Source organism: Punica granatum, chromosome 6 (assembly GCF_007655135.1).
Source record: "Punica granatum isolate Tunisia-2019 chromosome 6, ASM765513v2, whole genome shotgun sequence".
In the NCBI taxonomy this organism is placed as follows: Eukaryota; Viridiplantae; Streptophyta; class Magnoliopsida; order Myrtales; family Lythraceae; genus Punica; species Punica granatum.
In genome coordinates this window covers 25,888,771-25,900,990 of record NC_045132.1, presented here as the reverse complement: position 1 = coordinate 25,900,990, position 12,220 = coordinate 25,888,771, and the positions used below count along the sequence as shown (strand labels likewise).

Below are 12,220 nucleotides of genomic sequence, written 5' to 3'. Positions count from 1 at the left end.
AATTTGCACTATGTCCAGAATCCACTGTAGCTATTTTGTTCGAACCTTGATGGAGTAGAGTAGAACTAAACGTCGTGGAAATGTTCATGTAGTTATTTAGGCGTCTTGTGTAAGATAAAGTGGCTGTATCATTGAGTACAGAAGAGACAGCAGAGATGTCCAACTTTGGGCATCAAGGAGAAGTGCAAGATTAAGCGAGGTTGAGAATATTTGGGGAATGGAAAATGAAAAGAGGGGAAATTGGGGCGGGGGGGGGGTTACTCCTTGTTAAGAAGTTGGAGATCTTCGTCTGGTGAAGGGAAGGGAAGGGAAAGATTCACAACTTTGAAAAGTTTCGTCGTTTTCCCATCAGGAGCACCGTCACCATGGCCCCCCCCCCCCCCAATCCGGCATTGCCGCTGCTGCTGCTGCGGCTGATGCCTCTGCCTGACAGGTAAGATGGATTGATAGATGAGAGAGAGAGAGAGAGTATGTATGACAGATCTCATCCACTGCTGGCAGTACCACCTTGTCATTTGACTTGAGGTAAATTATTAGAACTCGGTTGGGATTTTCCTCGTAATTATAGCAATCTTTAATCTATTATATTAATTTTCAGTTTTTAAAATTTTTGCATTAAAAAAATATAGTAATAACTAACTCTAATCACACTATAAATAAAAATCTACGATGTGTTTAATTTTAAAATTAAATAAAAATAAATTTTAATTTTAATTAATTTATAATAATTATATTATTGAATTATAAAAGAAAATATAAAAATAAATAAATAAATAATAATTGTATCATTGAATCGTAAAAAAAAATAATTGAAAAAAATATTAATTATATTATTAAATTATAAAAAGAGTAATAAATAATTAATAAAATTTAATATTAAAAATTAAATTGAATAGTTAAAACATTAAATTGTAAAACCAAAGAGGCTAAATTCACTATTTGAAACTTGATCATCCACTTCGAAGCAACGAATACGTATCCCGCAAAATCAGATTTTGTAATTCCAGAAATCAAGTGAGAAATCATTAGTCCTTCCCCCCAACATAACACCACCACCACCCCTCCCTTCTCTCTCTCCTCTCTTTTCTTTTTGTTGGATTGTTGACAGTAATTGAGAGCATCAATTCGTGCCCACCGCCCACTGCCCATCTCTCAACCAACAGAGAGCTAATGGAACGGAAGATACCAAACTACAACAAACCCAACAACATGCTTCGAAGAAACACTTTACATGTCTGGTCTCGTGGTAAGTTACATCACGTAAATTACAAACCAAATACGATTTTACCAGACATACGATGATGAAACTGCCGCGACTGCTTATTGCCACGACTTTTATAAATCAGCCCCTTTTGCTTTTGAATCTCTTCCACTCGTTGGTGGCATCTCCCCCCTCATCAACGGAGGAAATTTTATATACAGCTCTCCGGTTCCCGGGAATCCTTAGACTACCTGTGGGACGGACTTTGGAGGGTTCGCATCGCCTCTCGAGTTAGCTTTCTGTCTGTCCCTCAGTGGCTTTTGAGAGTCTGGTGTCCCTTTAACAGAGGTTCGTCCCTGAGTTCGTTTTGTTTGAGAACCACCACCACCATCACCACCTCCACCTGATTTCAAAACAATGAAGAAATAACTGATCAAAAAACTGATGTCAAGTAACTGCTGTCGGCCCGTAACCATACTATAAGCAATGACATTGAAATAAAGAAAAGTTACAGATTTACAATTGCATCGAGAGTGTGGGGAAGAGAGAGATAGTCACCAGTGTTGGGCAAAGACAGCCGCTTCTTCGCCTGTTTATCAGATTGGTTTGATCTCTCCTTGGGATTGCTTTTTGATCTCGAAGCAATACCGGGTCTAGAATTGATTTCTTCTGCAGCAATATCAACAGATGGCTTAGTCTTTGGTTTGTTTAGGGCTGATTGGTTCGCCTCCAACGTTGTACCCGAATCACCAGGAGAAGAACTGCAACCATCAGACTGAGTAGGACCTGTTTTTGAAACATTCACTGAAACCACTTTTTTTCCTGAAGCTTTTGTATTAGGTCTGGTGCCATTATGGTTACCCTCAGCAAATCCATTTTCCCGAATCATCACTCCTTCTCTGAGATTAATATCGAGAAAGCGGTTTTCCCATGGGCGAACAGCCATCCACCGCTCCAACCAGTTCCAGCCCCAGCTGTTCTTATCGGGTTCAAACCCTGCAGGGGCAGCCTGCAGCCTTGAACCTGCTTGCCACTGCACAAGTAGAATATAAAACCCAACTAAGTTAATTTCCCAAGGAAATATTTCATTTTAACAGTCAGTGGATCAATGATGAAATTACCTGATGGGCCAGAGCATACGCCATTGCTCTCTCACGCTTAGCTGCAGCCTCTTGCCTTTTCAGTAATTTGGATTGAATTTGTTCAACAGATCCTATGCTGTCACACCAACCCTCCTGTGTCACAGCCCAAAGTGTTATACCAAATCAAGGACGCATAAGGCTCTCATAGTGATCACTAAATGTAGAAAACAGCTGCAATATCTATGCATTACGTAACCTGCACTTCTAAAGTTACTATTTTGAGCAAGTTACAACAACAGACTCCATGGAAGTTGCTTCAAGTCATGATGCTCTACCTTAAAAAATAAGCTGGCAAAGGAGATGACAACATACTTCACTAGCTCACAGGCACAGTATCAATCTTAGGATCCAGAAAGCCAGAGCATGAGGTAAGCACACAGGCCAAAGATGTTTCAGTCTTTCTATCGTCCCCCTCAGTTATTTTTATTTTTATTTACTGGGAAATGTTTATGCTTATTAATGATTGAGTGCTTCAGGAAAACTAACTGGGTGCTCCTTTCTATCCTACAGCAAATGCAGAACATAAATCACATCTTCTCAAGAGTGGAGCCTCATGAACAAGTGCGTGCACATCGGATTATGATCATAACATAAACATTCCTGCCCAATAATAGGAGATTTCACTTACTTCAATTTCCCGAACACGAGCATCATTTGCAAGTTGTTGCTGAACTTTCTGCTGTGCTGTTTCGCTTTCCAGTGCCAAGCGTACACGCCTTGCTCGGACTCGAGCTTGAACTCTCACTAGAGCTTGCATACACCGTAAAGTAATTGCAGCTTGCTTTCTGACAGCGTGGCCCCTAACAAGGGCTTGAAGCCTTACCAATCCTTTCAAAGCCTTCAGTGCTCTTCTAGCCTAGTGCAAGTCAAAGAATGGAATTCATTCTGTTCAAATTTTCATCTAATTGACCTTAAACACTTGAATGATTGTGGACCAAGTTATAAGTACATGTATGGGATGCATGACATCACTCTTTAGATAATTACAATATTTATGAGTTAGTTCTGGGTGTTAATCAATGGACTATTCAGCAGACATGAGGATAAAATTATTCTATTTAAGATGTAGACAACCCAACACAATGAGTAAAAAATCATCTTAAGAATTTTGAATGGTCAGACTTTTTACATTGTAACAGATCATATGTGCATTGATTTTCACATTTCCAATCATTGGTACCCACCATCCATCTAATATAATGACAACAGTACATATATCGGATCCCGAATACTTTTTCTGAACCACATATTTCAACAGTTTCTTTCCTTACACAGACAATAAGGTGAATATGGCAGTTTGTACATTTTCATACCAGGAATCCTCGGAATGCTGTCTGGATACGTGTTGCAGCCCACTCTTCTCTCAAAGTTTGTTGGCTATGACTTGCTTCCTGTACTTGAAATGAACTAGGAGTGCCAACAGCAAAAGAGGTATTCACTTCTTCAACGTGAGCAGCAGCATTGCAATCAAACTCAGCTGCAAAATTATTTTCAATCTCGACGGAATGCTTTCTCCAATACCGAAACTTGTTTCCCGCATTATTCTACAAGAAATTATGAGAGACACCAAATGACTATTTTCATGTCTTGCATCGAATAAATCATAGATGTGAGAACAAGGGGATACCCACATTATCATCCTTGGTGGAAGAAGGTGACTTTTCTGACTTTTTGAAACCAACCAAGGCTTTAATCCATTTTCCAGAGACACCCATAACGACTCTTTCTCCAGATCAACTTAACAAGAACCTGGAAGAAGAAAATACTCTCACAAACTAGTATGCGAATGGATATCAGGTAACTTTCGTGGGAAAAGGCGAGGAGAAATAGAATTTCCATTGAAGAGATGCCTGCACATCTCACTTAAAGAAACTTCAGACGATCGAGAAAATTAACTCCATGATTGCTAATAATGATTAAGATCGAATCACCAATTAATCGCTTTTGTTTAACCCAGAAAGTATCAAAATGGCTCTGCAGTAACCAACTAAAGCTGATAATTAGCTACTTAGCAAAAAAAGCTGATAATTAGCTAAATTAGCACAGGTTTCCACGAGCTAATAAATGCTTGAATCCGTAATCTCGCAAGCCATCTTATAGAGTAGCTTCTAAAAGAGAAGCTTTTGCATCATCAATGTAGTCTCCGAGAATGAGACCTTTGCAAGGGCAACATTGTTTGTTCATCCAGCTCTTCCCCTCTCTTGAAGATAAACAAAGATAATGATAGAAACATGTAGCGCTTATATGTACACCAATTGCTCCATCAAATGCGCATATAATAACCGAAGACGGGAAAGTGGACAATTCTGCTACTCATACCCATGACAGTCGACACTTTTATATTAATATCCCACTATGCACAGCACATTATTGAACTCAGCAATATCTTCTGTAACCATTATCTCATTATTTGCAGCAACATAATTCATGTGAATAAATGCTAAGGTTCACAACCGACAACTTAAGCACTACTAATCTTGTACGTTGCTCAATAGCAATGGCATTATACACAACGTCAATCCAACACCAAACACACAGTAGAAAGCAATTGACAAACCACATCAATCAAACAGGGGACCGAATTTCATGTTAGAGCCGTAGTCAGCAATTCAGCAGAAGCTCAAGACGATGCAGCTCGAAGAGAGTCACAATAGCCAAAATTCTCCATCTCCAGCTGCCAAGCTCCTCGAATCGTGAATTGAGCGACAAAATACAGACACAAATGCGAAAATGCAGCTTAAGCACTAGAATGAGCTGACTGCGACTAAAAATTCAGCATGGAGGCAATGCGGAGGAACAGATCCAGGGTTGAAAGGAACTCAATTTCACCTTCAACTACTGGAGAGCTGCGACAGTGGAGCGGCGGAGTGAACGGAGAGAGTTGGGGAGAGAACAACCAACGAGAGAGAGTAAACTTCGGAGGCCGATTAGTGGATCTATCGAGAAGTAAACAATTGGAAACCATCGGTCTCCATCGCCATCGCTCGCTGTTCCCTGAAGAGAGAGAGGGAGGAAGGAACCGACTCAAAAAGCTCAGAGCTCTTCAACTTCAACGTGGCGATGGAATGAGATAGCAGCAGCCCTGCCTGCAGGCGTGTTGTAGAGAGAGAGGGGGGGCGAGAGTGTGAGGCTAACGTGCGCCCCGAGGAGTGGGGCTGGGAAAGGGGGAGAAGACGACGCCGTGTTGGGGAGAGTTGGTTGATCGTCAGTTCAGGTCGCTGTCAGGCCCCGCATACAACCAAGGAGTCAATCACGGGAACGCATTCGCGCCCTGCCGTTCGATTGATTCTCCTTTTCTTCCCCCTTTTAATTGTTTTATTTATACTATATATATATATATAATTTAAAATTTCTATATCTATATCTATATTAAAATAAAAAGTTAAAATATCTCAAGAATCTTATGAAAGATTGGAGACTAATCCCATTTTCAAGTGATATAATAATTGTTGTTAAGAATTTAATTTGATTCTCAAAATGATTGTTTTTATCCAAAATAAATGATACTTTATATGATATTAACAGAAGGAAATATCTTATTTATACGCAGCTTAAGCTGAGGTTATCCATATATTCGAATTTTAATTTATCATGCCTCAAAAGAACTTAGCATACATTTTTTCATTTTCTATTTTTCTTTTTCCTACGTCCCTTGTTTGCATGGATCTGTTATTCACTTTTTTTTTTTTACTGAGCGAGGTGTTCAAGATTCGTTCGGTTAATTTTTGGGAGCTTCATGAACTCTGAACGATGCATGAAGCGAGTAATCACCTTAAAAGCATTTCGATGGCTTGAAAAGTTTCTATTTAAAAATCGAGTAGATGTGTGAGTTTCCCTTTATCATTTAAGTCAAAATCCTTAGAACTGGATATTCATTATTCAGTGTGAAGAGATAGCACAAATTATAAAAAAAAAAAAGAAAAAACAAACAAACAAAAAGAAGAGCAAAGAAAAATGAATTTTTAAGGAAAGGTGAGACCAGGGTAGTGGGGTCAGGCCTATGCGTGGCTACTGCGCACCAGGCGCACGTTAGTGACGCCCGTCTCAGGTGAAAGGAGCACGTAGTACTGTGGTAGTAATTATTGCCTCAAAATAAATAATAAATAATAAAAAGTACAAAAAAAAAATCCTTTGGCAAGACAAAGGAAGACAAACAAGTATTGGACATGCATGTTTCCTGCCGGTCGGGGTTGTGATGAAGTGGGCCGGTCCCGGCTAGGCCCACGTTCCAGAAGTGAATGGACCGGGTACAAAAGAACCGGGGTCCGTTGGAACACAATCCCAATGACTATCTGTAAGTTCGGATTAGTAATTGATCGTCCAACCAACGAAACGAAGGCCCGTATGGTATCGCGGCGAAATACTTCACATGGACCTAGTCCCACGTCGAGAGCGACGTGAGCCCATGTGAGTTAAGCTCATTTGATGAACACGGGCTGTCATGATTCATCTAATCAGAACTGGAAACGGCACTTCTCCCTATCCAACGATACTGAAAGTGGATGATATGGTACCGCGAAGACGTCGTACCATAGTTCTGCAACAGATACATAATCTGGTATACTAGTACTTGCTCTATACGCATGCATGCTTTAGAGGAAGAAGCGTTACAGGGAACGTGTATGGTGCAATCATTCATACCATCAAAGTAAATTGTTAAAAATTTTAGCAAATTACTTGAATTTTTCGTAAAATGCTACTAGAGAAAATAAGTTGCACAAATTTTAAAATAAATGACACATATTCACGGTAAAATTCAAGTTTTGAAATAATAAAAGTACACAAAATCCTAACTTATTTTTTTAGTAAAATATTAATATTTACAATTTAGTAATTTTACATGGTTAGGGTATGGTAACAGAGCCTGCAACTTCGGTTCGGAGAAGAGTCCAGAACAATTCCTTCCCTCCTCCACGAAGCAGTGAATCGAATTCTCTAGACACTTCCTTCTCCCCCGTCAACCAACACTCGCGCTACGCTTCCCACGCGCCAATCTCAGCCCTCCATCACCCTCATCATATATATAACCCCTTCTCCCCTCAGCCAAGTCCTTCGTAGCTAATCATTCGTTCCTTCGCCGTCTGCAGAGACTTTGTTCCCATCAAATCGACATTCTCTCGGAGCTTCTCGGAACCACTCTCCGCCGCGCGTCCGCTGTTGCTTCTGGTTCGATTCTTTTAATCGGAAAAGTAGAGGAGGAGGAGGGCGAGGATGTTCGGGAGAGGGCCGAAGAAGAGCGACAACACGAGGTACTACGAGATTCTCGGAGTGCCGAAGAACGCTTCGCAGGACGATCTCAAGAAGGCGTACAAGAAGGCCGCCATCAAGAACCATCCCGATAAGGGAGGCGATCCTGAGAAGGTAAGCCCCCCCGCTACTACCGGCCGTTGACCTTGTGTGCTGAGATTAGAGGTCCCTTGCGATTCTCGATCATATTTTGCGTCTTTCAATATAATCGTCAGACACAGCCGCTGCGTACATAGGAAAATTATTGTAGTTATAGAGGATTTGATGAGCCCGGAACTTTGTTCGAAGATTCGCAAAGTTCGGGAAAGTCTAACGTGATGTGTTAATCTTGAGGCAATGGTTGCCGACCGCACCAGCGTAGTTAAGCCTTCGATGCCTAATAAGTTGTTTTCTTTCTGCAGTTCAAAGAGCTTGCTCAAGCTTATGAGGTCCTGAGCGATCCCGAGAAGCGGGAGATTTATGACCAATATGGAGAAGATGCTCTCAAGGAGGGAATGGGAGGTGGTGGCGGCGGCCACGACCCATTCGACATCTTCCAATCTTTCTTTGGCGGAAGTCCGTTTGGTGGTATGGGTAAGGCCGAGTTTTGTGCTTAATAGTCCCGCAATCTGAAAGGGTTAGGCTGCTACTTCCTAGGATGATGATTGATTCGCCTGTTTACCTGTGTAGGTGGGAGTAGCAGGGGAAGGAGACAGAGACGGGGCGAAGATGTGGTTCATCCATTAAAGGTGTCGTTGGAGGATCTGTACCTTGGAACTACAAAGAAACTCTCTCTTTCTCGCAACGTGATCTGCTCGAGATGTAATGGGTGAGTTTTATGCGTGTTCAATGTCTGTTGCTTATGCGTTTTCTGTATGGACCTGAGCTTACGGTGGCACCCGTCTGCAGGAAAGGATCAAAATCAGGTGCTTCCATGAAGTGTTCAGGCTGTCAGGGAACTGGTATGAAAGTGACCATAAGGCACCTTGGCCCCTCTATGATCCAGCAGATGCAGCATGCGTGCAATGAATGTAAAGGCACTGGTGAGATGATCAGTGACAAGGACCGATGCCCACAATGCAAGGGTGAGAAGGTTGTCCCAGAGAAAAAGGTTTTGGAGGTAGTCGTCGAAAAGGGTATGCAAAATGGGCAGAAGATCACATTCCCTGGTGAAGCTGATGAAGCGGTGAGCTTCTGATATGAATTTCTCTACATTGTGTGCTCCAAAGCGTTTCAGCTGAAGCAGTTGTGTAACCATTTGCTGTCTCTTTACAGCCTGATACAATCACAGGAGACATAGTCTTTGTCCTCCAGCAAAAGGAACATCCAAGGTTCAAGAGAAAGGGCGAGGACCTCTTTGTGGAGCACACCCTCTCTCTCACTGAGGCCCTGTGTGGATTCCGGTTCGTGTTGACCCACTTGGATGGCCGCCAGCTTCTTATCAAATCGAACCCTGGAGAAGTTGTGAAGCCAGGTAAGCAAGTGGAATTGAAAACTCGAGTACTCTGTTCTATCACATGATGCTGATGCAAGGAACACTAAGACCGGTTTATGAAATTCTGCAGATTCCTACAAAGCCATCAACGACGAGGGAATGCCAATGTACCAGAGACCTTTCATGAAGGGAAAGCTTTACATCCATTTCCTAGTAGACTTCCCAGAGTCGCTTAGCCCTGATCAAGTCTCAGCCTTACAGAAGATCCTGCCTCCAAAACCAGCCTCTGGGCTTACGGACATGGAGCTCGATGAGTGTGAGGAGACAACAATGCATGATGTGAACATCGAGGAAGAGATGAGGAGGAAGCAACAGGCAGCTCAGGAAGCATATGAAGAAGATGAGGACATGCCGAGCGGAGCTCAAAGAGTCCAGTGTGCTCAGCAGTAAATCATCTCTGTGATAGGGCAGCAGCATCAACTCACTGATTCGCCTAGCCGACATTGTGGGAGTCGATGGGATTAATACAAGTTTTATGGCCGTGGACCAAAATTTTTGTTATTGTAAAGGCCAACGGTTTCCAGCAATCTTGAGTCAGGAGTCCTAAATGTAGTTCAGTAATCTCCCCCGGATGTGACAATGTAGACTTGTTTTGATCTGGAAGCAATGATAATTACGATAGACTCTAATTGAATACTTTCTGGTTTTGTTCAAGCTGTAGCTGATATTCAACAAATTATCGAGTTCCCGGAATTCGTCTACAGCATTTCTCACTCCTGTACCTCATTCTGGATCTTCAACGCAGACAATCAGAGAACAACCTGATCAATGTTTACATCACCGATGTTATTTCGAGAGAGAAGGAAAAAAAAAAAGGGCGATTAAACTAACAATATGGTTATTATAGTGGATGATCCGTGGTCGGACCTAAGCTCAAGTCATAAACAGCTATGAAAGGCATGAGAACACTGCCCATCCACAGCTGGCCATCCCTCTCTTCGACTTCACTAACCGTTTTAACGACCTTCCCTCGACTATCCTCCAATACCTGCAAGAGCTTTCCTTCGGGGCTGAACTTTGTGATCATGCCATGGAGCCTACCTCCGATGTGGAGGAGGTACTGGATTTTTGCGGGAATGGGAAGCCTTAGTATGAACATCCGGACCCTTGGGTAGATAGCACAAAGGTAACTGATGGAAGATCGGCGGGCGTGGATTGCCACCCAGAACTCACCATCCTCGTTGGTCCTTATGTTGTCGGGGAACCCAGGAAGGTTGGCAAAAGTTTCGGATGTCCCGGCCTTCTCGCCTTTCAACCAATGCTTTCTGAGTCTATAGTCACGTAATAATACAAAATGAGTTCCGGTGATCTAGCTCTAATAGGAGGGAACAATAGTTGTTCTCCGGGTGTTGCTCAAAGTTGATACTGGAAAGAGGATTTTGTTATAGATGAAAGGTTTAAGGAATGGACCTACCGATTAATTGTACCCTCGCAGAAGACAAAGAAGGAGCCATCCTTGCTTAATGATACACCGTTCGGGAACTGGAGATTTCTTGAGAGGACGGTTGTCTCCCGCGTGATCGGACTGTACTTCAATAACCTTCCACTGTCATCTCCAGAGAAAACCAAGTGCAGGAAGTTCCTGCGGAGAAGTTAATGGATTAGAATCAAGTAACTTTTCGACTATCAGATTGCGTGCAGAAAAGACCTCTAGAGATCACCTTTTAAACCTAAACATAACGGAAGCGGTATCTTTCCGAACAAATGAAAGTTCAAAGCATTCCTCGTCGAAATCACAGAGCTTGGGATCGACCGCAAAACCAGACACATAAATCTTAGTATATCTATCATAATCAATAGCAGTGCTCAAGGTTCCGAACCTCCTCTGGTACTTGGTGCTGCTATCAGTGAAATAAACATTCCCATCATCATCAATGTCCAGGTCATTAGTGAATCCGAATGGAACTCCTTCGGCTTCAGTCGCCAGCGATGTCGCGAGGCCTCCTCCTGGGCCGACCTTCATCAGCCCAAAGTAGGCATCCGCAATGTACAAGTCACCGGATTTCTTGTCGAATCGAAGACCGAGGGGCCTCCCGCATATGTGCTCGTGCTTCAGGTAACCGAAAGGCGATGTCTTCGGGCCACATAGCTCTGACCTGCAAATGCACTGGTCGATGTCAATAAAGGAAATATGAGACAATGTCTCCTGGCAAATGCTTCTAGGAACAGACCTTGAAACCATTTCCACTTCTCCAACAAATTTGGACGAACATGATTTCATTCAATCACATTGAAATTTTATGTACAACCATGAAGGGAAGCACAAGCAGGGTACGCAGCTGCTCTGCGGGCCAAGCTGACCTGTTGTTAGAAGTGTAGGCGAAATCGGTCCAGGAATGGCCGTCCCAGAAGAGAATCCGGCCGTCGGCGACGCCAGTATAGGGACCGCGGCCGAGCGGGTCGAAGGCGATGCTCTCAGGGCCCTGAATTTGGTTCAGGAACTTGATTTCCGACCTCTGCAGGAGATTGAGGGCGTCCCTGTCGGAAGGCACCTCGGACCAGGGCGGCAAGTCCACCTTGACAGCCTCGAAGTCCGGGAAGCCGTGCAGAGCGCTATGATGGAGAGGGTCGAGCCCGCAGTACAGTGCTGCGAGAAGGAATATTCCGGCGAACACCCCCGCCAGCGACATCGCCAATGTTCCACTGACTGGAGTGATCAGAGAGAGAACGGAAATGAATGCTTAGGAAGCTCGGTGGAGTGGATTTTCCTCCCTTTTTTCTCCTTTCAACGAATATCCTCAATTTATTATATAAATAAATTTCGTTTCTTACACATCCGTTGGACTAATCCCCATATTGCAGGTAAAATCCACCATTGAAATCTCAACTTATCATTGAACCACGTTATTGTAATTTAACTTTTTAATCTTTATTCTTAATATATTAACCTCAGCTAATAAATCGAGATTGTTTAATACTTAATTGAAAGGGAATATAATCTAAAAAGAAAAACAAATTGCTTTGAGAAGGAGTTTTAGGCATTGGGGAGATCGCATGGCGATGATTTGTTGTTGTTAGTCAAGTTTGATTTTTTTCCTTTTCTTTCTCCCCTTTCAGAATTAGGAGGGAGAATCAACATGAATTTGTTCAAACGGTTCGACGCTTATTCCGTTTAAATAAGATCTCGGGTTTGAGTTCTTGTGAATGCAGAAAATC

At 42.6% G+C, this 12,220-nt stretch overlaps 3 protein-coding genes across 4 annotated transcripts; 1 reads left to right on the top strand and 2 right to left on the bottom strand.

Moving 5' to 3' along the window:
* Window positions 1-978: 978 nt before the first annotated feature.
* LOC116211532 (protein IQ-DOMAIN 1) lies at window positions 979-5,486 on the bottom strand. Its single transcript, XM_031545970.1, has 7 exons — window positions 5,173-5,486; window positions 3,975-4,092; window positions 3,657-3,887; window positions 2,972-3,199; window positions 2,323-2,436; window positions 1,760-2,234; window positions 979-1,604 (listed from the first exon to the last, which is right to left on the bottom strand). The coding sequence occupies exons 2-7, from the start codon at window positions 4,056-4,058 to the stop codon at window positions 1,444-1,446; spliced, it is 1,293 nt and encodes a 430-aa protein (XP_031401830.1). The 5' UTR covers window positions 4,059-4,092; window positions 5,173-5,486; the 3' UTR covers window positions 979-1,443.
* A 1,907-nt stretch (window positions 5,487-7,393) lies between these two features.
* On the top strand, window positions 7,394-9,718 carry LOC116211070 (dnaJ protein homolog ANJ1). 2 transcript variants are annotated; one of them, XM_031545269.1, is made up of 6 exons: window positions 7,394-7,704; window positions 7,992-8,157; window positions 8,260-8,398; window positions 8,479-8,755; window positions 8,845-9,043; window positions 9,135-9,718. In XM_031545269.1, exons 1-6 carry the CDS (start codon window positions 7,555-7,557, stop codon window positions 9,452-9,454), a joined length of 1,251 nt encoding a protein of 416 aa, XP_031401129.1. In that variant the 5' UTR covers window positions 7,394-7,554; the 3' UTR covers window positions 9,455-9,718. The 2 variants fall into 2 exon arrangements, with proteins under 2 accessions (XP_031401129.1, XP_031401127.1); XM_031545267.1 differs by having other exon boundaries at window positions 7,992-8,163.
* On the bottom strand, window positions 9,655-11,792 carry LOC116211071 (protein STRICTOSIDINE SYNTHASE-LIKE 3-like). Its single transcript, XM_031545270.1, has 5 exons — window positions 11,366-11,792; window positions 10,885-11,160; window positions 10,479-10,646; window positions 9,932-10,335; window positions 9,655-9,825 (listed from the first exon to the last, which is right to left on the bottom strand). The coding sequence occupies exons 1-5, from the start codon at window positions 11,692-11,694 to the stop codon at window positions 9,788-9,790; spliced, it is 1,215 nt and encodes a 404-aa protein (XP_031401130.1). The 5' UTR covers window positions 11,695-11,792; the 3' UTR covers window positions 9,655-9,787.
* Window positions 11,793-12,220: the final 428 nt, after the last annotated feature.

Coding starts and splice junctions, on each gene's coding strand:
- LOC116211071 (XM_031545270.1), bottom strand. CDS start 11,694: ATGTCGCTGGCGGGGGTGTTCGCCGGAATATTCCTTCTCGCAGCACTG. Junction 11,161..11,365: donor GCCTACACTTCTAACAACAG/GTCAGCTTGGCC, acceptor GTGCATTTGCAG/GTCAGAGCTATGTGGCCCGA. Junction 10,647..10,884: donor AGCACCAAGTACCAGAGGAG/GTTCGGAACCTT, acceptor ACTTCTCCGCAG/GAACTTCCTGCACTTGGTTT.
- LOC116211532 (XM_031545970.1), bottom strand. CDS start 4,058: ATGGGTGTCTCTGGAAAATGGATTAAAGCCTTGGTTGGTTTCAAAAAG. Junction 3,888..3,974: donor CTTCCACCAAGGATGATAAT/GTGGGTATCCCC, acceptor AATTTCTTGTAG/AATAATGCGGGAAACAAGTT. Junction 2,437..2,971: donor CTCGTGTTCGGGAAATTGAA/GTAAGTGAAATC, acceptor GCTGTGACACAG/GAGGGTTGGTGTGACAGCAT.
- LOC116211070 (XM_031545267.1), top strand. CDS start 7,555: ATGTTCGGGAGAGGGCCGAAGAAGAGCGACAACACGAGGTACTACGAG. Junction 8,164..8,259: donor AAGTCCGTTTGGTGGTATGG/GTAAGGCCGAGT, acceptor TTACCTGTGTAG/GTGGGAGTAGCAGGGGAAGG. Junction 8,756..8,844: donor CTGGTGAAGCTGATGAAGCG/GTGAGCTTCTGA, acceptor GTCTCTTTACAG/CCTGATACAATCACAGGAGA.